The sequence below is a fragment of the Heterodontus francisci genome, chromosome 16 (genome assembly GCF_036365525.1).
Source record: "Heterodontus francisci isolate sHetFra1 chromosome 16, sHetFra1.hap1, whole genome shotgun sequence".
In the NCBI taxonomy this organism is placed as follows: domain Eukaryota; kingdom Metazoa; phylum Chordata; class Chondrichthyes; order Heterodontiformes; family Heterodontidae; genus Heterodontus; species Heterodontus francisci.
In genome coordinates this window covers 94,266,968-94,292,376 of record NC_090386.1, presented here as the reverse complement: position 1 = coordinate 94,292,376, position 25,409 = coordinate 94,266,968, and the positions used below count along the sequence as shown (strand labels likewise).

At 43.7% G+C, this 25,409-nt stretch overlaps 1 protein-coding gene across 1 annotated transcript in view; it reads left to right on the top strand.

Annotated features, from left to right (window-relative positions):
* Window positions 1-23,704, top strand: part of LOC137378522 (double-strand-break repair protein rad21 homolog) — an 84,836-nt gene extending 61,132 nt beyond the window's left edge. Inside the window, exons 11-14 of the mRNA XM_068048868.1 lie at window positions 10,352-10,497; window positions 12,612-12,719; window positions 13,712-13,792; window positions 23,516-23,704. Coding sequence (XP_067904969.1) covers window positions 10,352-10,497; window positions 12,612-12,719; window positions 13,712-13,792; window positions 23,516-23,704 — 524 coding nt within the window. The remainder of the gene's footprint in view (window positions 1-10,351; window positions 10,498-12,611; window positions 12,720-13,711; window positions 13,793-23,515) is intronic.
* The last annotated feature ends 1,705 nt before the right edge of the window (window positions 23,705-25,409 follow it).

Here is a 25,409-nt window from a genome sequence, read left to right as displayed (position 1 = left end):
TGTGCAGAGCAGGCCCGAAAGAGGAGTTGAGGCCTGGGACAGATCAGCCATGATCTTATTGAATGGTGGGGCAGGCTTGAGGGGCTGAATGGCCTACTCCTGCTCCTATTTCTTATGTTCTTATGTTAAAAGGATAACTAGGGAAAGAGTAGGACCCATTGGGGATCAAAGTGGCAATCTGTGTGTGGAGCCGGGGGATGTAGGTGAGGTTTTAAATGATTACTTTTCATCTGTGTTCACTATGGGGAAGGACAATGTAGGTGTAAAGATCAGGGAGGGGGATTGTGATCTACGAGGAACAAATTAGCATTGAAACGGAGGAGGTATTAGTGGGTTTAGCGGGCTTATAAGTAGATAAATTCCCAGCCCAGATGAGATGTATCCTAGGCTGCTATGTGAGGCAAGGGAGGAGATGGCAGGGGCTCTGACACAAATTTTCAAATCCATTCTGGCCACAGGAGAGGTGCCAGAGGACTGGAGGACAGCGAATGTGGTACCATTATTCAAGAAGGGTAGTAGGGATAAACCAGGTAATTACAGGCCAGTGAGTCTAACATCAGCGGTAGGAAAACTATTGGAAAAAATTCTGAGGGACAGGATTAATCTCCACTTGGAGAGGCAGGGATTAATCAGGGATAGTCAGCATGGCTTTGTCAGGCGGAGATCATGTCTAACAAACTTGATTGAATTTTTCGAGGAGGTGACTAGATGTGCAGATGAGGGTAAAGTAGTTGATGTAATCTACATGGACTTCAGTAAGGCTTTTGATAAGGTCCCGTATGGGAGATTGGTTAAGAAGGTAAGAGACCATGGGATAGAAGGCAATTTGGCAAATTGGATCCAAAATTGGTTTAGTGGCAGGAGGCAGAGGGTGATGTTCGAGGGTTGTTTTTGCGATTGGGAAGCCTGTGACCAGTGGTGTACTGCAGGGATCGGTGCTACAACCCTTGCTGTTTGTAGTGTACATTAATGATTTAGATGTGAATATAGGAGGTATGATCAGTAAGTTCCCAGATGACACGAAAATTGGTGGTGCAGTAAATAGTGAGGAGGAAAGCCTTAGATTACAGGATGATATAGATGGGCTGGTAAGATGGACAGAGCAGTGGCAGATGGAATTTAATCCTGAGAAGTGTGAGGTGATGCATTTTGGGAGGACTAACAAGGCAAGGGAATATACAATGGATGGTAGGACCCTAGGAAGTACAGCGGGTCAGAGGGACTTGTCCATTGATCACTGAAGGCAGCAGCACAGGTCGATAAGGTGGTTAGGAAGGTGTATGGGATACTTGCCTTTATTAGCCGAGGCACAGAATATAAGAGCAGGGAGGTTATGATGGAGCTGTATAAAACGCTAGTTAGGCCACAGCTGGAGTACTGTGTACAGTTCTGGTTGCCACACTATGGGAAGGATGTGATTGCACTGGGGAGGGTGCAGAGGAAATTCACCAGGATGTTGACTGGGCTGGAGCATTTCAGCTATGAAGAGAGACTAAATAGGCTGGGGTTGTTTTCCTTAGAGCGGAGAAGGCTGAGGGGGGACCCGATTGAGGTATACAAAATTATGAGGGGCATTGATAGGTTAGATAGGAAGAAACTTTTTCCCTTAGCAGAGGTGTCGATAACTAGGGGGCATAGATTTAAGGTAAGGGGCAGGAGGTTTAGAGGGGATTTGAGGGAAATAAATTTCACCCAGAGAGTGGTTAGGATCTGGATAACACTGCCTGAAGGGGTGGTAGAGGCAGGTACTCTCACAGCATTTAAGAGGTATTTAGATGAGCACTTGAAACGCCATTGCATTCAAAGCTACGGACTGGAAAATGGGATTAGAATAGATCAGTACTTGATGGCTGGCATGGGTGCGATGGGCCGAAGGGCCTGTTTCTGTGCTGTATGACTCTATGACTTGTCTTTGTTTTTTTTTTAGAGATACAGCACTGAAACAGGCCCTTCGGCCCACCGAGTCTGTGCCGACCATCAACCACCCATTTATACTAATCCTACACTAATCCCATATTCCTACCACATCCCCACCTGTCCCTATATATTTCCCTACCACCTACCTATACTAGGGGCAATTTATAATGGCCAATTAACCTATCACCCTGCAAGTCTTTGGCATGTGGGAGGAAACCGGAGCACCCGGAGGAAACCCACGCAGACACAGGGAGAACTTGCAAACTCCGCACAGGCAGTAACCGGAATCGAACCCGGGTCCCTGGAGCTGTGAGGCTGCGGTGCTAACCACTGCGCCACTGTGCCGCCCTTCACCTCACTACAAAGGCAGTGATGGAGCCATGTTATCCACTTCAGACTGACACACATGCTATTTTAAGAATTGGTTCTGTTCTCCACATGACAGTGATGATCACAAAAAGCATTAAGCTTCCATGCCACAGTATCCTTTCAGGCCACTGCAGAGGACAGTTGCCAAATAAGCTGTTCTGTTGTTCATCCAAGGTTATATGAGGTCTTGTTTATTGTTCAAAATTAGACACCACCTGGAGAGAACACAGCATTTTTACCTAGGTCAGGATACTTCGAAAGTGCTGTTAGATAGGGAATTAGTCTCCTTACACTTCTTCGTAGCGGTTTGATACAATTGAGCAGCTTGCTAGGCCAGTTCAGTGGGCAGTGAAGAGCCAACCAAATTTTTGTGGGTCTGGAGTCATACATAGGCTAGACTGGTGTCATGGAAGGTTATTTTCCCCTCTGTTTAAAAACTAATGGGGTCTTGTGTGCCTTTAAGACTGAGAGAAGTTTTTATATTCTCTGGGAACAGATTGTACGAGCTGCAAGCCTGTTCCTAAGCAACAGCAAGAGAGATGCAGTCAAATGCCGTATTTTATCAGTTTGACTGTGTGTAAAGACTGACCAGAACTGGTTTGAGCTGGTAGACCAGCGAAACATGCTCTCCCTGAAGGAAGGATTTGTCCCTCGCTCAGCAGGAAGTCTACATTGGCCTACAGGCTGTGTTTCGCCTAAAGAGGAAGCAACCCCTGGAAAGGAAAATTTGCATTATCGGAGGTAGCAAATTCCTTTTTACTTCCAGTCTGTAAGAAGTCTCAGCCTCAGGAGTGACTTTCTGTTGTCTTTTGTGTTTCTGGGAGCTCTGGAAACTCAGTAAAGTTTCTACTGATAGACTGCTAATTCAAAATCTAAATAGACGTGTTGTTATACTCCTTGTTGAAAATCTGTGTGACGCCTCCTGCTGTTCATCAGCTCGCCTGGAGACGTCAAGTGGCATCAACTCTGGGACACCTCACTGATGCTGGAAAATAACCCACTAGGACTTACAACCCAGTTTTATTATTCCTATGAAACAGCTCTAATTTAAAAGCATCATTTTAGAGTCAGTCAACTGTTGATTTTTGAATGTATGTGTGTGTGTGCATGAGGATTAGGAGAAATAAGAAGTTAGGAAGTCTTTTCAGGCATAGATTTATCTCACTATTGTTTAAGATTTAGTTTATTAATAAATAGTTAATTTGTTGTTTCAAGATATCTGGTTTGGTGCGTTTTTATTCTGGAGGTTAATAAAATGTTTATTTTGGCTAATTTCTGGTAGGTGGGAAACTTTAATAATATGCTGTGGCCTGTGGAGTAATGGGACTGAATTGACAGTGCATTACTCCCACCTTGGTCGTAACACTGGTTAAGGATGACAGGTTTCCACCCCATCACAGTACCGAACTGGCTTTTATCAAAGTTACAAATGACATCCTGTGAGCCTGACCGTGGTAAACTATCCCTCCTCATCCTCATCTGCATGTAGCCTTTGATGCGGTTGACCACAGCATTCTCTTCCAACATCTCTCCCCTATCGTTCACCTGGGTGGGACCATACTCTCCTGGTCATTCTTATCTATCCAGCCGTAGCCAGGGAAACACCTGCAATAGCTTCTCTTTCTGCTGCTGCACCGTTGCCTTTTGTGTATCCAAGGAACTATCCTAGGCCCCCTCCGATTTCTCATCTACATGCTGCCCCTCTGCATCACATTCTGAAAACACATCAGGGTCCACATGTACACTGTTGACCAGCTTTATCTCAGCACCACCTCTCTCGACGACTCCACGTTCTCTAAATTGTCAGACTGCTTGTCTGACAACCGGTACTGGATGAGCAGAAACTTGCTCCAACTAAATATTGGAAGGCCCAAACCATTGTCTTTGGTCCCCACCTCAAAATCCTTTCCCTAGCCACTGACACCATCCCTCTCCCTGGTAACTGTCTGAGCCAAAACCAGACTGTTCCTACCCTGGTGTCATGTTTGACCCCAAGATGTGCACAGCATTAAGATCGCCTATTTCCATTTTCATAACACTGCCTGACTGCACACCTACCTCAGATCATCTGCTACTGAAATAAAATAAAATGTCCAAGATTTCAGTGCACCTCCACTCCACTATGGCATTCCTGATATTAATTGCTCCACTTCAGTTGCCTAGGCCCTGAGCTCTGGAATTCCTTCCCTAAACTCCTCCACCTGCTTACAGCGCTTTATCGGGGAGGTTCACTAGTATGGTTGGGGAGGGTTTAAACTAAACTGGCAGGGGATGGCAGCTGCATAGAAGTAGAAAAGAGGAATAAAGTACATAAAGGAGTGTTGCATAGTACTAGAGAAGGAAGTAATAGGATATTAGATAAGAGCAGACTAAGAAGGACCACGAGGAATACAAAGACAGGTTTAAAATGTATGTATATAAACACTCAAAGTGTGGGAATAAGGTTGGTGAGCTACAAGCACAAATACCGTGTGGGAATATGAGGTAGTGGCAATAATGGAGACTTGGCTTAAAAAGACTGGCCACTTAATATTCAGGGATACAAAGTGTTGAGAAAAGATAGGGAAGGATAAAAGGGAGTTGGGGTGGCAGTACTAATTAGGGAAGACAATGCAGTGTTGGAAAGCAAGGGGTCCTTGAGGGGGCAAGGACGGAATCCATTTGTTTAGAGTTGAGAAACAGAAGGGGTATGACCACATTACTAGGGGTATCCTATAGGCTTCCATGTAGTGAGAGAGAAACAGAGAAGCAAATCTTAAGGGAAATCACAGTAATGTACAAGAACTATAGCGTGGTGATTATTGGGTGACTTTAATTACCCCATTATCGATTGGGATAATGTTAAAGGATAAACAAGGGGAGGAATTTCTGAAATTTATTGACTGTATGGACAGTGGTGTAGTGGTATGTTACTGGACGAGTAATCCAGAGGCCCAGATTAATGCTGTGGGGTGAGAGTTCAAATCCCACCACGGCAGCTAGTGGAACTTAAATTCAATTAATTAATTAAATCAATAATCATGACCATGAAACTACTGCATTGTTGTAAAAGCCCATCAGGTTCACTAATGCCTTTTAGAGAAGGCAATCCGCTGTCCTTACTCGGTCTAGCCTACAAGTGACTCTCATCCCACAGCCATGTGGTTGACCCTTAACTGCCCTCTGAAATGGTCCAGCAAGCCACTCAGTTGTATCAAACTACTACAGAAAAGTCAAGTAAGAATAAAACCAGACATGCCATCTGGCATCGATCACCAGATGGACTGCAGCGGTTCAAGAAGGCAGCTCACCACCATCTTCTCAAGGGAAACTCGGGATGGGCAACAAATGCTGGCCTTGCCAGTGACGCCACATCCCATGAAATGAATTTTTAAAAAGGCACCAGAAACAATAATGGCACACTGCCCAGTCGACCTGCAAAGTCCTCCTTAATAATATCTGGGGACTTGTGCCAAAATTGGGAGAGCTGTCCCACAGAGAAGTCAAGCAACAGCCTGACAGTCACACTCACCAAATCATACCTTGCAGACAATGTCCCAGACTCCTCCGTCACCATTCCTGGATATGTCCTCTCCCACCAGAGGGCAGACTCACCAGAGGTGGCAGCACAGTGGTGTACAGTCGGGAGGGAGTTGCCCTGGGAGTCCTCAACATTGACTCCAGACCTCATGAAATCTCATGGCATCAGGTCAAACATGGGCAAGGAAACCTCGTGCTCATTATCACCTACTGCACTCGCCTCAGTTGCTGAATCTGCAGTTCTCCATGTTGAACACTTGGAAGAAGGTAGCAAAGGCACAGATTGTACTCTGGGTGGGGGACGTCAATGTCCATCACCAAGAGTGGCTTGGTAGCTCCAACATTCAAGCTGGCCACATCCTGAAGAACATAGTGTCAGACTGGGCCTGTAGCAGGTGGTAAGGGAACTAACCAGAGGAAAAAAAACCTGCTTGATCTCACCCTCATCAATCTACCTGTTGCAGATGCATCTGTCCATGACAGTATTGGTAGGAGTGACCACTGCACATTCCTTGTGAAGACAAAGTCCCAGCTTCACACTGAGGATACCGTCTATCATGTTGTGTGGCACTACCACTGCTAAATGGGATAGACTTAGAATCTCTGCAGTCCTGCCACATTCAGTCATGAATGGTGGTAGGCAATGAACCAACTAACCTCCGTGATGGGAGAGACCAGCACATCAGTGCAAAACACAAGGCTGAAGCATTTGCAACCATCTTCAGCTAGAAGTGCCGAGTGGATGATCCATCTCTGCCTCTTTTGGGGTCTCCAGTATCACGGATGCCAGTCTTCAGTCAATTCGATTCACTCCACGTGATATCAGGAAACAGCTGAAAGCACTTGACATAGCAAAGACTACGGGCCCCGACAACATCCCGCCAGTAGTACTGAAGACTTGTGTTCCAGTACAGTTTCAACACTGGCATCTACCCGACAATGTGAAAAACTGCCCAGGTGTGTCCTATCCACAAAAAGCAGGACATGTCCAATCTAACCAAATACCACCCCATCAGTCTATTCTCAATCATCAGCAAAGTGATGGAAGGTGCATAAAAGGCTGGTTAACAAAATTGAGGTTGATGGAATAGGAGTGTCAGTGTCACTGTCAGCTTGAATAAAAAAATTGGCTTAAGGATAGAAAACAGCGAGTTGTGGTAAATGGTTGTTTTTTTGGAATGGATGATGATAGACACAGGTGTTCCCCACTCCTTTTTCGATATATATATATAGATGACTTGGATATTGGAATACAGAGATACCAAAATTGGAGGTGTGGCAAACTGTGAGAATAATACAAATTGACTGCAACAGGATATAGATGAGCTAGCAGAATGGCAGACAAGTGGCAGGTGGAATTTGATATTGAGAAGTGTGAGGTGATGCATTTTGGCAGAAGGGATAGGGAGAGACAATATACACTTAATGGCACAGTTCTAAAGAATGGTCAGGGACGGAGGGACCTGGGGGTCCATGTGCACAGATCCGTGAAGGTGGCAGGAAATATTGAGAGTAGCTAGAAAAGCATGTGGAATCCTGGGCTTCATAAATAGAGGTATTGAGTACAAAAGCAGGGAAGTTAAGCTGAACCTTTATAAAGCTCTGGTTAGGCTGTAACTAGAGTATTGTGTCCTGTTCTGGTCACCATACTTTATGAAGGATGCGAGGTCCTTCAGAGAGTGCAGAGAAGATTTACCAGAATGGTTCCAGGGATGAAAGAATTTAGATACAAGGTTAGGTTGAAGAAGCTGGGGTTGTTCTCCTTGGAGCAAAGAAGATTGAGGGAAGATTTGATAAAGATGTACAAAATTAGGACAAGTTTAGATAAGGTAGACAACAAAAAGCTGATCGTATGAGGACTAGTGACATAGATTTAAGGTTTTAGGTAAGAGTTGCAGTGGGGATGTGAGGAAGAACCTTTTGATGCAGCGAGTGGTAATGACCTGTAATGCGCTGGCTAGGAATGTGGTGGAAGCGGAGATGATGAATGATTTCAAAAGGAAATAGGATGGGCATCTGAGGGAAATAAACGGAGGGATTTGGGGATAGAGCAGGGGAATGGGACTGACTGGATTTCTGCATAGAGTGCCGGCATGGAATTGATGGGCCGAAAAGTCTCCTTCTTTGCCATAATGACTCTGCTGGCTGAATTGTCACCACAGAGGCGGGAAACAGGAGTTGGGTCTGTTTTTGGGTCAGAAGCCTGCTTCCAGAGGGAAAGTTCAGATTTTCACCGGGGTGAGCCCTTAATTGATATGAAGACAGGTTTCCTGTCCACTCAGAGACAGTGGGGCAGGAATGGAGGTGGGTCTGATGAAGTGTGGGACTCAAGCGCGAGGAGCCAACTCATCTTGCAGCAGGCACACCTCTGTGTTCAGCATCATTGCTCTCTTTTTGCTCCTCTCTCACCTCCTGCTTCTGCTGCTCCCCCGATGAGCTGTCTCCTTCCAGGGCCTCAACGTCCTCAAGGCTCACACCTCTCTGGAGAGACATGTTATGGAGAGCGCAGCAGACCACCACAATAACAGAGATCATTGCAGGAGGGTATTGGAGGGCACCACCCCACTGGTCTAGGCACTGGAATCACATCCTCAGAAGCTTGATGGCCTGCTCAATGGTTGTTCTGCTGAGCAGGTGGCATTGGTTGTATCATTTCTGTGCTTGAGTCTGGGGCTGCCGTAGAGGGGTCAGTAGCCATGTCTTCAAAGGATTACCCTTGTCTCCTAGGATTCATCTACACACGTTAGGATTTGGAGTGAAGATCTAAGGCTGTCTAGACTGGTGGAGGATGAAGGAGTCATAGCAGCTGTCAGGAAAGTGAGTGCACACATGGAGGGAGTTCTTGTTGTGGTTGTCGACCAGTTGGACATTCAGGGAGTGGAAGCGCTTCCTGTTGATGGATCTCACTGCCCGGGCACTGGGTGTCTTGATGGCCACGTGGCTGCAATCGTCAAGCCCTGCACCTCGGGGAGTCTAGCGATGGAGGCGAAATCCAATGCTCTCTGTCCCTGCGAGGCCATTTCTGTCATTAAATGAATGTACTGTCCAGGTCTGGAAAAGAGGCCATCAGTGACTGGTGAGAAGCAGCGGTGTGCAGCAGATCCTTGCAGCGAATCAGGTGAAGACATTCAAGGCCACAGTGATTTTGATGACCACTGGCAGGACATGGCGACCAGTGCTGCGAGGTCTTCGGTGACGACCATCTGCCTGGAGGGTCGCTGTCTGCTGCAGCACTGGTTCTCAGTCATCTCCAGGTAGCTCCATGTTCGGTGGTTGATCCTGTGTTGAGGATTTGTCCTCCGTTACCTTCCTGCGCTTCTTTCCTCTCCTGTGCCTTCCAGATGCCTGGGGTTCTGCCCTTCCAGGGAAGAGTGTTGCCCCTGATCACCATTAGACCCAAGATCTGACAGTGGTGCCTGTATTTCCAGCTGGAGCCTCCCTTTTGGGCAGGTGGCTGTCTAAATGTCTTTGACAGCCTTGCCCCCTGCTCTTCTGCCCCCTTGGTGTCAGGGGGCGGCTGATGCCGATCAAAGCCCCGGGCGCTGTGTCCACTCTCCATGTCAACTGTGCAATGCCAAAGGCAATCCCTTACGAAGTATTTAGTCCCCCTTTGCCCCGCTGACCCTCTTATGGGGCCAGGGTGACGCCCTGGGGCAACCATGATTGGCTCCCTACTGAGTACCCACCTCCCTTCAGTTGTTCAGAAACTGACAGCTTCTGAAACCCGTGCCCCCCCCTTTAAATGTTCCACATTCCCCCTTCAACAATCTCTAGATGAGCTTTTTGACATGCTAGTTGACCTCAATGTGGAGGAGAGTGGGTTTCTTGTCACGCCATTGCCCTGTCTTGGTCATTATTGCTAGCGCTGGGATTGGCACCTTGAAATTGACACGTCGCCCGTGTCAGTATTTTCAGGGGTCCTTTGCCTCCGTTCCCACCTTCGGTTGCGGGGGTGGGGGCCTGAAAATCCAGCCTTATGACTCTATCTCCTTTATGTGACTTGGTGTCAAATTTTGTTTGATGATGCTCCTATGAAGCACCTTGGGACGTTTTACTACATTAAAGGCCCTATATAAATTGAAGTTGTTGTTTGTTTCTGAAAGCACATTAGCAAACAAGTTGGGTTTTTACAACAATCCAATCAATAGCTTCATGGTCATCATTACTGATACCAGCTCTTGATTCCAGATTTATTTAATTTTTTTTACTAAATTCAAATTCGCAAGCTGCCATGGTGGGGTCATGAACTTGTGTTTCCAGATTATTAGTCCAGGCCTCTGGATTACTATTTCAGTTACATAACCGCAACATGACTGTACCTGGCTCATAGTAGTATTATAGTGTGATTAAAAAAAGTGACAACAGAAAATAAAACTTTGAGGAGAAATGCATGCAGATATTTAATATAATGTAAAATAGTTTTTAAAACATGAATATGGCCACTCCAAGCAAATTCTGTTTTGAAGCGTCCTGTTTCCTAACAATACTTTTCCTTGTTTCTTTCCGCACTTCACTCACCATCCACACCTTTTTCGGGTTTGATAAGATTTGCCTATTATGGAGGAGCCCAGCAATCTGCAAGATTCTATAATAATTGAATCCAGAAGGAGCAGCATTGATCACAGACCAATGTCAGTACAGAAAATAAGCAAAGACCACGACAGTCCATCTGAAAAAGAGATCCATGAATCTGTAAGTGTCTGTACTTGCAATTTCTCCACTCTGAATTAGCAACAGCATACTTCTTAAGAATATTAGAGGTATTTTTATTACTGCACTGTGGGCAATCTGCTAATATTTATTGTGGAAACATCTGAAGGGGACAATACAGTGACTGAGGGGGAACAAGTCCATGCAAAAATAATGACATTATTTACAGGAGAAGACTGGTGCAGAGGGCACTCAATGCCAAAATTTGACAAAAAACAGCATTTTAAGAACCTTGGTTGGGAAATACCTTGGAGCTAATCCCACTTTGCCTTTGTTACTTTGTCGAAAGTGCTGCTGCAACCCTATTGTGTAAATTTCTGCCTCACTTTCAACAAATTAATACCCAGCGGAACAGGAGCAATTCAGGAATTGCTTGCCACTTGTCTTGCAGTAAGATTAGAGTAATGAATTTTTGTGTAGTTTTCTCCTGCTTGTCCACCATTACTTTGGCAGAAGAGCTGTAGAATCTCCAGAAAACGGTAGTTACACTGAAGTTATGGCAGACAAGCAGGAGAACACCAAATGGAAATTCATCCCAAGAGTTTTAACCACTTAAGAACATTTCCTGCGTGTGATGTAGGTGTAAAAAAAAATCTTTTAAATTACATTAGTATTTATAAATTGGGTCTCTGATAATGTTACATCTTAAGAAGTCTTCCCCTTATGCTCTTCCGCCCTCCTGAAGAAGTATCATTGCAAGCACAGAGATGCTCAACTGATTTCACCTCTAAACCTCGTCAGTGAATGGTTCCCTACACAGTCCCGAATGCCAGCAAGAGGTTTTTTCCTTTTTCACAGAATCATAGAATCTTTACAGTGTGGAAGGAGGCCATTTGGCCCATCATGTCTGCACTGGCTCTCCAAATGAGCAGTTCCCTCAGTTCCAATTCCCTGCCTTCTGCCCATAACCCTGCACATTCTTCCTTTTCATATAAGTGTCTAATTCCCTTTTGAATCCTTCAATTGAACCTGCCTCCACCATGTTCTCAGTCAGCGTATTCCAGACCTTAACCACTCACTGCGTGAAAAAGTTCTTCCTCATGTTACTTTTGCTTCTCTTGCCAAATACTTCAAATCTGTGCCCTCTCGCTCTCCATCCTTTCACGAGTGGGAACAGTTTCTCTTTATCTACTCTATCTTTAATTTTTCTGCCCTTAGGTTGTTGGTGATACTGGCAATTGCCCAACCCTATGTACCTTGAGAAGGTGATGGTGAAGGTGTTTTGAGACTAGAATGTTTAGCATTGATCCAGCGCTGAGCAGTATTCAGTTGGTTATGGATTTTTCAATCTCGGGGTGCCTTCTGATGAGTACCCAAAATTGAAAAGAATATGAATAATACTGGACCCTGTGCAGCCATCTACTGATAGACTACCAGTTGAGGATTACCATCCTGACAAGTCATAGAATCATAGAGAGATACAGCACTGAAACAGATCCTTCGGCCCACAGAATGTGTGCCGACCATCAACCACCCATTTATACTAATCCTACATTAATCCTATATTCCCTACCACATCCCACCTTCCCCTACCACCTACCTACACTAGGGGCAGTTTACAATGGCCAATTTACCTATCAACCTGCAAGTCTTTGGCTATAGGAGGAAACCAGAGCACCCGGCAGAAACCCACTTGCAAACTCGGCACAGGCAGTATCCAGAACTGAACCCGGGTCGCTGGAGCTGTGAGGCTGCAGTGCTAGCCACTGTGCCACCCAAGTCTGTGACCTAAATGGCACTTTTTAAGGGTATGCCAGAGGAAAGCCCCCATTTAAATTCTGCAAAGCAAGTGTTTATTTAAGTAAACGATAGAGCGACTTACTGCGAAGTGCTGTGCTACCTTGTGGTGAACTGTGGCGATGCCTGTTCAAATCCACACAGTGAGTCCCCTGTCTCAAACTTACAATTGCAGAAATCCTATTTGTGCTTACAGTGGAGAGCTTACAAACATGCCTGGGCAATTAAGAGAGGTGAAATGCTGGGAGGTGAGGAGGAAAGAGAGGCTTTTGGAACATGAATGACCACCAGACACAAGAAAGTGTATTGATAATATTTAATAGGTGCAGTTACAGATATTTTTTGTTACTTTTATATAGGAAAGATCTGATGTTGACTTAATACCAGTGGAGCTTCCTCTTGAGGACTCTTTAGTTGTACATCTTTCTACTGGAGAAGAGAGAGACAGTCAGCAAAATGAAGTTGCAGCGGTGAGTAAAATGCAAATGCTTCATGCAGCGTAGACTGAAATGATAAAGTGAAGATCTAAGGATAAACAGAGGGCTGTGTAAGCAATAAATGCACTTTATGATTAGATCGTTCTTAGGAAAAACAGCTCATGCCCAACTAATCTAACAGTTATTTGACACATTCATCGAGGTGTTGGGTAGAAGATCAATACTTGAATGTTACAAAGACATTTTGAGCTAAAATTGAATTGCATGAAAGGGGAGGTAACCACATTGTGTGCAAAAGTAATTGGTTGGGAGGTAAGAAGCAAAGAGCTGGTATAAAAGGGAGTCTTTCAGATTGGTGAGTAATGGCTAGTGGTATCCTCCAGGTATTAGCACTGTAACGGTAGCTTTCCAGTCTGCATATAAGATTTGGGAAAGAGCGAAGGATTTCAAAGCTTAGAGATGATATTAAGTTTAGAGATAATAGGGCAAATTCAGCAAGGCTATGCTCCTGGTGGCACAGATAGGATGGGCCAAATGACCTTCTATGCCATATGATTCAATGACACTGTAGACTGAATGACCAGAAAATCAAGAGTGCAATGAATTATGTGTGTGCTGACCTTCATGCCCAAGTCTCCAAGTTCCCCTCCAAGTCACACACCATCCTTGGAACCATATTGCCGTTCCTTTGCTGTCGCTGGGTCAAAATCCTGGAACTCCCTAATAGCTCTGTGGGTGTACCTTCACCACATGAACTGCAGCGGTTCAAAAAAGCAGCTCACCACCACCTTCTCAAGGGCAATATGTTCATGGTAACTTTTACTGGTAAACTAATAACAGGTTTTTATTTCTAGATTGTTCACTGAATTCAAATTCACATTTGAACTATTAGCTCAGGCCTTTGGAGCATTAGTCCAGTAACATAACTGCTACACTACTTGTATTTGTCTTAGCGAATTGTGATGGATGTTTTAAAGTGAAAATGGTTAAAGTTTTAATTTTCACTCTGATTTATTGCATAGAAACAAAGTAGAGTAGGAGATCAGGATTATGATGAGACGCATTGCAACAAAAGATCGCAGCACCTTTGGCACAGCCTACAGGTAATAGTCTTCATAGTACTTGCCTGTGTTTACAGGTAAAGCCAACCATCTACTAGTACACATAATTAGTTACAAATGATTCTGTTTGTCATAGCTCTTTTATGGCACTAATGATTAACACTGAGGTTGGAGTTGAGGACAGAGTTGGGGCGAGTAATTGGATAAAGGCTTACTGATGCAAACTGGGCGCAGGAACAATCCTGTGGAACAAGTAGGTTTGTCACCCGATTGAAGTTGGACCTTGAGGCTTATTTTAGGTTGAACCAGCAAGCTGTGAATACTTGCTGCATGACCCCAGGCAGTTTGTAGGCGAAGCAGACACTGATTTTGGGCTGTTGCAATGCCAGCTATGGCCCTCAGATAGATTCTGAGGGGTGGGGGGGGGGGTGGGAGGAATCATACAGGACTAGCAACAGTCCTCCTGGGGACACTCTGGATTAACATATGACCATTGTCTGTTCTTCCAGACAGCTTTAGGCGCTGTATTTGCCCCTGGTGATGCCACGGGCAGTTTTTGTGGCTGTTCACTGTCACTTTCTGTGTTTCTACTGCTGCAATGGGCACTTTCTCTGCTTCCATGTAGACCCCTCCCCACCCTACCTATGGCCTAACCCAGTAAAAATTCTACATTCCCTCATTCTTGCCAAACCCCAGTTCTATTTCCAGCTCTTAAATTCCAGATGCCCAAGTGCTGTCGACCCCTTCTCTGCCCCAAAATGCTGCCAAACTCTGTAACACATGAAGTTCTCCCAAATTCCAGACTTTCGAGGACGACAGATCCCCTCCCTTCATCTATTGTTCCCACAAATTTCTGTTGTCCCACACTGCCCCATGTGCATCTAAACCTTAGTCCACCTTATGTACCCCTAAACCCCAGGCCCATCCAATGCATCCACGATCCAAACTCATTGAATGCTCCCAAGCCCAGATGTCGAGGCTCCCAGACACCATTCCTCATGAGGACTCACAGGGTGCAATCCCACAAGTGTCTTCCAACCCCCTACATCCATTGTCTGATCCACAGAGATCCTACCCACCCCCATTTCCTTCAGCCCCTGACCCACACCCCACACAATTTCTCTCTCACTTGTATTTTGTCACTTTTCCCACAGCTTCTCTATGCCAGTAGCTAACTTTAATCCAGTTATGGTTGCCTTCTATTGTGCTGCTATTTTATGCTTTAAAAAAGGGTTAGATTGAGTATATAGATAAAGGAACAGCTGTTAATGTCATACAGTTAGATTGGGCCAGCTACAGAAGAGAGAAGATCTAGTGAAGAGAAGCTTTGCACAAATTGAAAGAGTGGGACCAATAGGCATGTCATAGAGTCATAGAGAGATACAACACTGAAACAGGCCCTTCGGCCCACCGAGTCTGTGCCGACCATCAACCACCTATTTATACGTATGCCAGCCAAGAGCGACGTCTCAATTCATTCCATCTTCGCTGCCTTCGGAGAATACTTGGCATCAGGTGGCAGGACTATATCTCCAACACAGAAGTCCTTGAAGCAGCCAACACCCCCAGCTTATACACACTACTGAGTCAGCGGCGCTTGAGATGGCTTGGCCATGTGAGCCGCATGGAAGATGGCAGGATCCCCAAAGACACATTGTACAGCGAGTTCGCCACTGGTATCAGACCCACCGGCCGTCCATGTCTCCGTTATAAAGACGTCTGCAAACGCGACATGAAATCGTGTGACATTGATCACAAGTCATGGGAGTCAGTTGCCAGCATTCGCCAGAGCTGGCGGGCAGCCATAAAGACAGGGCTAAATTGTGGCGAGTCGAAGAGACTTAGTAGTTGGCAGGAAAAAAGACAGAGGCGCAAGGGGAGAGCCAACTGTGCAACAGCCCCAACAAACAAATTTCTCTGCAGCACCTGTGGAAGAGCCTGTCACTCCAGAATTGGCCTTTATAGCCACTCCAGGCGCTGCTTCACAAACCACTGACCACCTCCAGGCGCGTATCCATTGTCTCTCGAGATAAGGAGGCCCAAAAGAAAAGAAAGAAAAAGACATTAATCCCATATTCCCTACCATAGCCCCACCTTCCCTCAATTCTCCTACCACCTACCTACACTAGGGGCAATTTACAATGGGCAATTTACCTATCAACCTGCAAATCTTTGGCTGTGGGAGCAAACCGGAGCGCCCGGCGAAAACCCACGCGGTCACAGGAAGAACTTGCAAACTTCACACAGGCAGTACCCAGAACTGAACCCAGGTCGCTGGAGATGTCGACCTTGTCGACCCCACAATGCGAAAAGTCTGAGCTGTAGAGAGAAGGAAAAATCAGAATGGAGGCACAGAGAGTACGTTGGAAAAAAACAAGTGAAACAATTGCACGGAGACAATTTTAGTTTTAGTTTTCTGCAGGAGCAAAATATGGGAGATTAAGCATATTATGTATTACCTTGCTTATAAAAACAGTGTTCACTCTTGATGGTATAACACAGCTGTTGTTACAAAACACAGTATCCTATAGCATGCCCTGGACTGCAATGGAACTGAATATCAGGCGCTTTGTATGACATGCAGTTCCACCTGCTACTGTTGGTGGCGACATTGAATGCATTGGCATGTAACAGTGCAATATCACTGCCAGCAGGAAAGACCATGATACTGCAGCAGTTTGTGACAATTCAGAGCTGTGATCGGTGTGAGGGTTTGACCAAACGGGCCAGGCATTACATGACTCCTTCACTCTTGATTCAATTGATTTACAATAGGGTAGGTTGTACCATGTTTCCAAAATTGAGCTCCGCTTCATGGGTAATTACATAATAGTAAATTATAACTTGTGGTTAACTTACTGAAACTCATTTTTTGCTCAGAAAACTTGGATAATCTATCCTGCAACAACCCCTCACATCCATTTTTATCCATCAGTACTTTTTGTCCAACAGAAAATAGGTCAAAAAGTTCACAGGCCTACTCGTAGGCTCCTGCCAAAAGTTGGCCGGTAGGGCAGCAAAAGGTTTGTGAATTGCGCCAACACGTTTATATGCCAGTTCTCAGCCTCTGCTGCTATTTTCCACGGGGCCTTTTTTGGGGCAGAAACTCAGTTCACCAGAACCATGATGCTCTGCATTAAATCAGATGTGACAGGGACTCCTGGGATTTCCCTCTGTCGTGCAAATGGTATGCCGGATAAAATGAGAGATACTAGCCAGCAGGAGTGAGCCTTGCCTGGGGTGGGTGGGCATGGGAGGGATGTTAGACCTGTACCCCTGAAGAACTCCAGCAGTGTCGGGTATAAGTCAGCCCCCATTGCAAGAGGTTAATCAGTCCTGTTGAATTTCATGCTGGAGTTTCTACTGGAAAACTGAGTGCTGCTTCCTTCACCCTCCCTGATCCTGGGCAAAGCAGCAGAGGTTCCACGTCATTGATTCCCAGCACTTATGCTGAGGGAAAAAAATTTGACATATCTGTGACCCATAAAGTAGCAGCTGTGTCCCATTTGTAGCACTCTAGTCTCTGATTCAGAAGGTTGTGGGTTCAAGTTCCACTCCAGGTTCTTGAGCGCATAATCCAGGCTGATACTTCAGTGCAGTAATGACAGAGTGCTGTACTGTCACTGGTGCCATCTTTCAGATGAGAAGCTAATATGAGGCCCCATCTTCCTTTCTCCTCAACCAAGGATTCTTCCCACTGTGGTCGACAGGGCCCTCAACCATGTCAGGCCCATTTCCCGCACCTTTGCTCTCACCCCTTCCCCTCCCTCCAAGAGCCACGACCGGGTTCCTCTTGTCCTCACTTTCCACCCCACCAGCCTCCACATCCAAATGATCATCCTCCGCCATTTCCGCTACGTCCAGTGTGATGCCACTACCAATGCGTCTTCAGCTCCCCTCCCCTGTCAGCATTCTGAAGGAATTGTTCCCTCCATGACACCCTGGTCCACTCCTCCATTGCCCCCAACACCTCATCCCCTTCCCATGGCACCTTCCTGTGCAATTGCAGGAAGTGTAATACCTGCACTTTTACCTCCTCTCTCCTCACTATCCAAGGCCCCAAACACTCCTTTCAGGTGAAGCAGCGATTTACTTGTACTTCTTTCAATTTAGTATACTGTATTCGCTGTTCACAATGTGGTCTCCCCTACATTGTGGAGAACAAACGCAGATTGGGTGACCGCTTTGCGGAACACCTCCGCTCAATCCGAAAGGATGACCCCGAGCTTCCAGTTGCTTGCCATTTCAACACGCCCCCCTGCTCTCATGCCCATATATCTGTCCTGGGCTCGCTGCAGTGTTCTAGTGAACATCAACGCAAGCTTGAGGAACAGCATCTCATTTACTGATTAGGCACACTACAGCCTGCCGGACTGAACATTGAGTTCAATAATTTCAGAGCATGACGTACCCCCTTTTTATTTTCAGTTTTTTTTCTTTTTATTTTAGTTTGTTTCATCACTTATTTTTCTTACTATGTGCCTGCCCACTGTTTTTTCATGTTTGTGCTTTGGGCCAGGGCTGTTCATTTATCTGTCCATTAACACCCTCTCTGCACTAACGCTTTGTCTTTCAACACACCATTAATATACTGTTTGCCTTTGCTCCGTGACCTTCTGGTCAGTTATTCTCTGTGACCCTGTCCTATCAACACCCTTACTTTTGTTATCTCTTGCCCCACCCCTGCTTTATTTGCTTAAAGCCTATTACATTTCTAACCTTTGCCAGTTCTGATGAAAGGTCACTGACCTGAAACGTTAACTCTGCTTCCCTCTCCACCAATGTTGCCAGACCTGCTGAGTATTTCCAGCATTTCTTGTTTTTATTTCAGATTTCCAGCATCTGCAGTATTTCGCTTTTATATATTATATGAGGCCCCATCTGCCTGCTCAGTTGGACCTAAAAGATTCCATGGCACTATTTCAAAGAGCAGGGGAGTTCACCCAATTGAGCTGACCAGTATTTGACTCTCAACCAACATCACTAAAACCGGTGGCCTGATTGTTATCATGTTGCTGTTTGTGGAACTTTGCTGAGTGCAAATTGTCTGTCGTGTTTTATACATTGCAATAGCAATGTTCTGACCCTATTAGGGATACTTAATTTTTTAAAAGAGAAAGTCAAATTCCCAGTTTTTACTGAAAGAATTGCATCAAGATTTCACGTTTTAAACAAAAAAAACTTTATTGCACAAGAGTTAAACAAAGCAAAGCACTATTAACTTAACTACAATTTGGAAACACATATCTTAAACTTAAAATCTTAATAGAACAATCCTGTTTGACTTTTACCTCTACCCCAAGAGTATACTTTACAGGATCTTGGTGGTTTGTTTACATCTCCTGGGACCAATCCAAAATATACCACAGTTGTTAGGTATTCACTTCAATTCCTTAGTTTCTCAACTATCTTCCAAAATATGAGATAATCTCCTGAATCTGAATTTCCTAGCTTGAGCACGAGCCTGATTCAAAACAAAAACACCCCTGATTCCTTTTGGCCTCTTGGCTCCTATGTCCAGCTGCTGTCAAAGCCAGTTGCTTTCTCTGTGATCAACAGCCTGTCTGAAGCCAACAACTTTCCAAAAGCCAACTGCTTGTCTGTCAGCAAGCACACACACATCATAACATCATCAGGCACCCCCTGCATAGCATGTGGTACATGTGGGATGTCACAGATAGTAATTTAATTATTTCCAACTCCAAATCTTCTTTGTTCTGGGAAATCATGTGAATAACTCAAACCATTGATCGAGGCAGCTGCCGACACACAGTCTCCATCAAGAAGTTCAGAGAGGTTACCATTGTTTATGGTTTTCACATTTCCCATTATGACCTTACTAAATAAACATGGGCCATCCTTTAATTTGTAACCACCCTAGGTTTGTTTGCCAGCTTCTCAAACCAGGTGTTTTCTTTTGTCTTGCATTAAAATAATTAATTCCCAATTAAAGCTACCTCTAGAAAATTAATACAAACTTATGAACCACGTGATAGTAACAACGTTGAAAGTACTTCATTAGCTCTAAAGCACTTCGGGACATCCTGAGGTAGTGAAAGGTGCTACATAATTGCAACTGTCTGATTAGCTGTTCCAAAGCAACAATTTATGGGCGCTGTCAGATTAAGTGTATAAACTTCCAAGTTCTGACAATTTAAAGTAGGCCATTTTGTAGGGATGGAACAATGACAGTATAAATTTGGTGTAGGGATACAGTTGTGTTGTGGTTATGTTACTGGACTAGTAATACAGTGGCCTGGGCTAATCATCCAGTTTGCAAGTTCAGATCCCACCATTGCAGCTTGAGAATTAGAATTCAGTTTTAAAAAGCTGGTATTGAAGCTGTTGGATTGACATTAAGAAAACTCAACTTATTCACTAATGTCCTTTGGAAATCTGCCATCCTTACCCAATCTGGCCCATATATGGTTCCAGTCCAGTACCAACATGCTGTCTTAATTCCTCTCTGAAGTCATCTACAAAGCCATGCCATTCAGGGAAAGTATGGATGTGTAATAAATGCAGGCTTTTTCAGCAATGCCCAAATCTCAAGAATTAATTAAAAATAAAGATTTCTGGATGGGTTATCCTTAGACTGTTTGGGTTTTACCTTAGTTATAACATACTGCGACCTGGGTACTTTTTAAACTTAGCCAGAGTTGCTTTAAATGTTTTGAGAAAACAGGCACTTGTGGCTTGTGGCTATGAAAGTTTCATTGGAACACTGGCAATATAAGAAATAAATAAAAACAAAATGCTGGAAATATTCAGCAGGTTTGGAAGCATCTGTGGAGAGAGAAATACTTAACATTTCAGGCCAGATCTGCTGAGCATTTTCAGTTTTTACTTCAGATTTCCAGCATCTGAAGTACTTTGCTGTTAAATCAGTATAAGTAAAATTCAGCCTGACTAGAAAAAATGCTGTAACCGTGCACCTTAAAAATGCCACATATTGCAGATTTATTTCTGAAAGTGAATTTTAAGAGTCCCAGTTGCCAACAGAGCTAACAGTTGCACAAACTATAGATTATTTCACCTACATAGCAGCAATCTACATTTCTTCGCTGCATCTTCCTTGTAGTGAAATTACACCAGCTCCTACTTAAAATGTATTCTTTTCCATGACCTCAGAACAATGGAGCAAGTTATTTTCCTCAATATTTCCATCCACCTACAACCTTCAGGTTTTTAAGATCTAAATTCAACAGCTATTTCTTGTTTTATTGCATCTCTGTTACCCTCTTAAATCCTGCATCCTAGGCCATCTTCCTTCAATTGGGTTTCTCAGTCTACAAAAAAAAATTGGGCTTTTGTAATCTGACATTTATAGGTGGTTTATAGGTGGAATCATAATTCTCAAACATACCTTGCCAAGATAACAAGAACATTAAATAATTCATGTATTAGTATAATGTAAGGCTGCAGGAATATTGTTTGCCGACAAATTTCTGAAAATCAGATGCTCCTTTTTAGAACTACTTCATCCTATTTGCAGAAGAGAGTTCCAAACTTCTACAACATTTTGTGTGTAGAAATGTTTCCTAATTTCACTCCTGAGAAGTCTAGCTCTAATCCTAGACTCACTGACCAATGGAAATAGTTCCTATGTTACAAGTACAGTCACTTTGAGTATGCTTGTACGATACAGTTGTACTATATGAGTACTCCACTGTATTAAATTGAACTGACCAACCAGTATCACTCAGTTAGGAGCATAGAAACAGGAGGAGGCCATTTAGCCCCTCCAGCCTGTTCCACCACCGTTCAATAAGATCATGGCTGATCTGTGACCTAACTCCGTTGCCCTCTATCCCTTAATACCTTTGGTTAGCAAAAATCTATCAATCTCCCATTTAAAATTAATAATTGATCCAGCACTAATTGCCATTTGCAGAAGAGAGTTCCAAACTTCTTCAACATTTTGTGTGAAGAAATATTTCCTAATTTCACTCCTGAGAAGTCTAGCTCTAATCCTAGACTCACTGACCAATGGAAATAGTTCCTATCTCTACCCTATAGGTTCCAATAATGTCTTGAAAACTTCAATCAAATCATTCCTTAACCATCTAAATTCCAGGGAATACAATGCTAGTTTGTGTAATCTCTCCTCGTAATTTAATCCTTTAAGTCCCAGTATTATTGTTGTAATATCCTGTCTTGTAATATCTTGTCACATCCTGCCAATTAGAGTACTTGCCCCTTATCCCGACTCTGTTTTCTGCCACTAACGAGGTCAATAATTTGCTTTAATTCCATGAGCTTCAACTTTAACTTAACTGTCTCTTTTGAGGAACTTTATCAGATGCCTTCTGGAAGTCAATATAAATAACATCCATAGACATTCCCCGATTCACTACTTTTAGTCACCTCTTCAAAAAGTTCAATCAGGTTCGGCAGGCATGACTTACCCTTTACAAATCCATGCTGGCGGCTCTCTCTGATCAGCTGTAAATTTTCAAGGTGTGCAATTGTTCTATCCTTAATTAGAGATTCCAGCAATTTCCGGACAACAGATGTCAGGCTAACTGGTCTATAATTCCCTGATTTCCCTTTCTCAATCTTCTTAATTGTTTAGGATTTAATGACTTATTTCCCCATTTACTTCGTATCTTATAGGCAATGAATTCACTTCTTTTTCTCAATAGCTGTGAGTTCATTATGGTGAATTTGGATCTCCCAAGATAGTACTCCTGCCATCTCTCTGACGACATTTATCAATATAAAATACTAACATCAAATGCCTGGTCCTTCCATTAATTCCACTTAGGAATGGAAATAGCCAGACACACCTTGTTGTGGTGCCACTCCTTCATGGTGTTGTGAGCACCCACTCGCCCACTCACATTCGCCAGCCTTCCTTCTAGTCAGTACTTGATGAAGATAAGTGCCTAGTGAAAATTAAATGAGGTTCAGCAGTAATAGGAAGCTGGGATGGTGCTAGACTCCCAAACCTATCACAATAAAGAAAAAATACCCATTGATGCTGCAAAGCAGCAACAATTGAATTTTAATTTGCACCTTTAATGTAGTAAAATGTCCCACGGTGCTTCACAGGAGTGTCATCAAACAAAATTTAACACCGAGCTACATAAGGAGATTTTGGGACAGATGACCAAAAACTTAGTCAAAGTGGGGAGATTTGAAGGAGGAGAGGGAGGTAGAGGTGTGAAGAGGTTTAAGGATGGAATTCCAGAGATTAGGGCCTGGGAAGCTAAAGGTACAGCCACCAATGGTGGAGCGATTAAAATTGGAGATGCTCAAGAGGCCAGAATTGGAGGAGCGCAGAGATCTTGAAGGGTTTTCGGGCTGGAGGAGGTTACAGAGATAGGGAGGTGCGAGACCATGGAGGGATTTGAAAACGTGAATGAGAATTTTTAAATCACGACATTGCCTGACTCAGAACCAATTTAGGTGAACGGGCACAGGGGTGATGGGTGAGCGGGACTCGGTGTGAGTTAGGCTACGGGCAGCACAGTTTTGGATGAGCTCAAGTTTACAGAGAGTGGAAGATGGGAGGCCAGTCTGATGATCATTGGAATAGTCAAGTACATAAGTACTTTTCACTTCTGTCTGCCGTACTGTTCCATCACATAATCTGTGTTTCATGATTTTACACTCTGTCCTCTTGCATGCTTTTCCACTTTCCTGGTGTTGTCCCTTCACCTAAAGTTTCGAACTTATTTAAAAAAGGATCACTTTTCCTCTGGCCATTTTCCATGCTGTTAAAGGCAGCGACTGTTCATTTTATTTCTACTTTTTTCTTAGCGTATCCATCACAGAACAGGTGCAAAGATTTTCAGCATACTGGAGCTGTGCAGGGACCATAATCGTAAACAGGCTGCTGCCAAATTCTACAGTTTTCTGATGCTCAAGAAACAGTTGGTGCTTGAACTCACCCAAAAAGAAGCCTATAGTGACATCATTGCAACCCCAGGAGCAACATTTTACCTCTGAGTACATACTGGTATTCTTTTAGTCTCTTAAAATAGTTTTCAGAATTGCAAGAATTATTTTTATACCTTCTAATGTTGAATAATTATAACATATGATTTAAATAATGCTGACATTCCTCAAGTCACAGATGTCTAAGATAAACTTTTTTATATATATTTCTGACCTGACAGACTACGACAGTCCCCCTGGGATAAAGGAAGAGTTAATCTCAGGATAAAGATAAAGGGAGCGTTCCTCCTGGGATGAAGGAGAGTTTAACACTGTTATAAGTAAATTAAAACATACTGAGCAATCCAGAAAACCTGTTTAAATTCTCTGAATTAGTTGAACTCTGCAAACAAAGAAAAGATTCCCAGCTGATCTGCTTCAGTAGCTTGGAGTCAACAATCCCCAGTAATGACCTGAATATAGCATAACCTGTGTAGAGAATTTAAAGGGCATTGAACAAAGGTCAGGCTAAAGCACAATAGCAGCACCATCGCACCACTTCCACTGGTTAGATAGATGAGGTTAGCAGTTGATCAGGATAGGTACTTTGGTCCATCTGTACTCTACTTCCACTCACTCAGTAATGTTCGGTCCCGTTACGTTAACTTAAAGGGGAAGATTTTCCTTGTCCTGTTCCTGGGGGTATTGACTCCAGATGGGCTCAGATAATCCATGAAAAGGACAGGGAAAAGTGCACAGCCGTGATGGCACCCACCTGAGTTTCCAGAATTCACCCCACCAGGTGACCCAGTCGCCCCAGAGACAATAGGTAACATTGCCTCAAAAATCTTTGATTTTGATGCGCTTATTTACCTTTGTGCGTGGTGAATATCCTAATTTTATCAATGTGTCCCATTAACATTGAAAGTGTTCAGAGGTTCAGAGACAAGACACATTTCTTTACATCAGCATAATTTCAACCATAAAAGCATTATAAGGTGTTAGTTTAAAAGTTTTAGGTTTGCACTTTCTTTTGTATTTAATAGCAGTTGTATTTTTGCAAATAGCTTGATTTGCTCCACATTGTGTTTTTCTACTTGTTATACTCATTCCTTTTGGCTGTATTCACTTTGAAGGCAGATAATTATTTTTTTGGCCAGTGGTAACTGCCTCAAAATTATCTGTATTTGCTTCTGTCGCTCAATAGGGAGTGTTTGTTTTGTGATCTTTGGAACAATGGTTTTTGGCTGTGATTATTTCACCGTTATATGTAAATAAACATATTTGCTGATGTTTGCAAACAGTTGGCTGGCAGAATGGTTCATTTTGCTGCTGCATTAATTATAGAAATTAGCTTTTTCACAGGCCAAGAAATATGCTTTCATCTGTTGGGAGATTAGATTTAAAGTATGTCCAAATATTATTGAACATTAATTTAGTTACATTTTTTTAAAAGTTCTATAAGTAATATATTCAGATACAATTGTGTAGCAGTGCAGCATGAACACAAGAACAGTAAAAGATAATTAGGCCCACTACAAAAGCCAGCTTCCTATGAATTAGAAGTTGACCTTTTGGGTGAAGAAACAATGAACCCTTGCATTAATGCAAAATACTGCTAATGCTGGAAATCTGACAAAAACAGAAAATGCTGGAAATACTCAGCAGGTCCGGCAGCATCTGTGGAGTGAGAAACAGTGTTAATGTTCCAAGACCCTTATACTGTTTGAGTATGACTGGAAATAGCACGGATATCACTGCATTCTCCTGAGCTCTC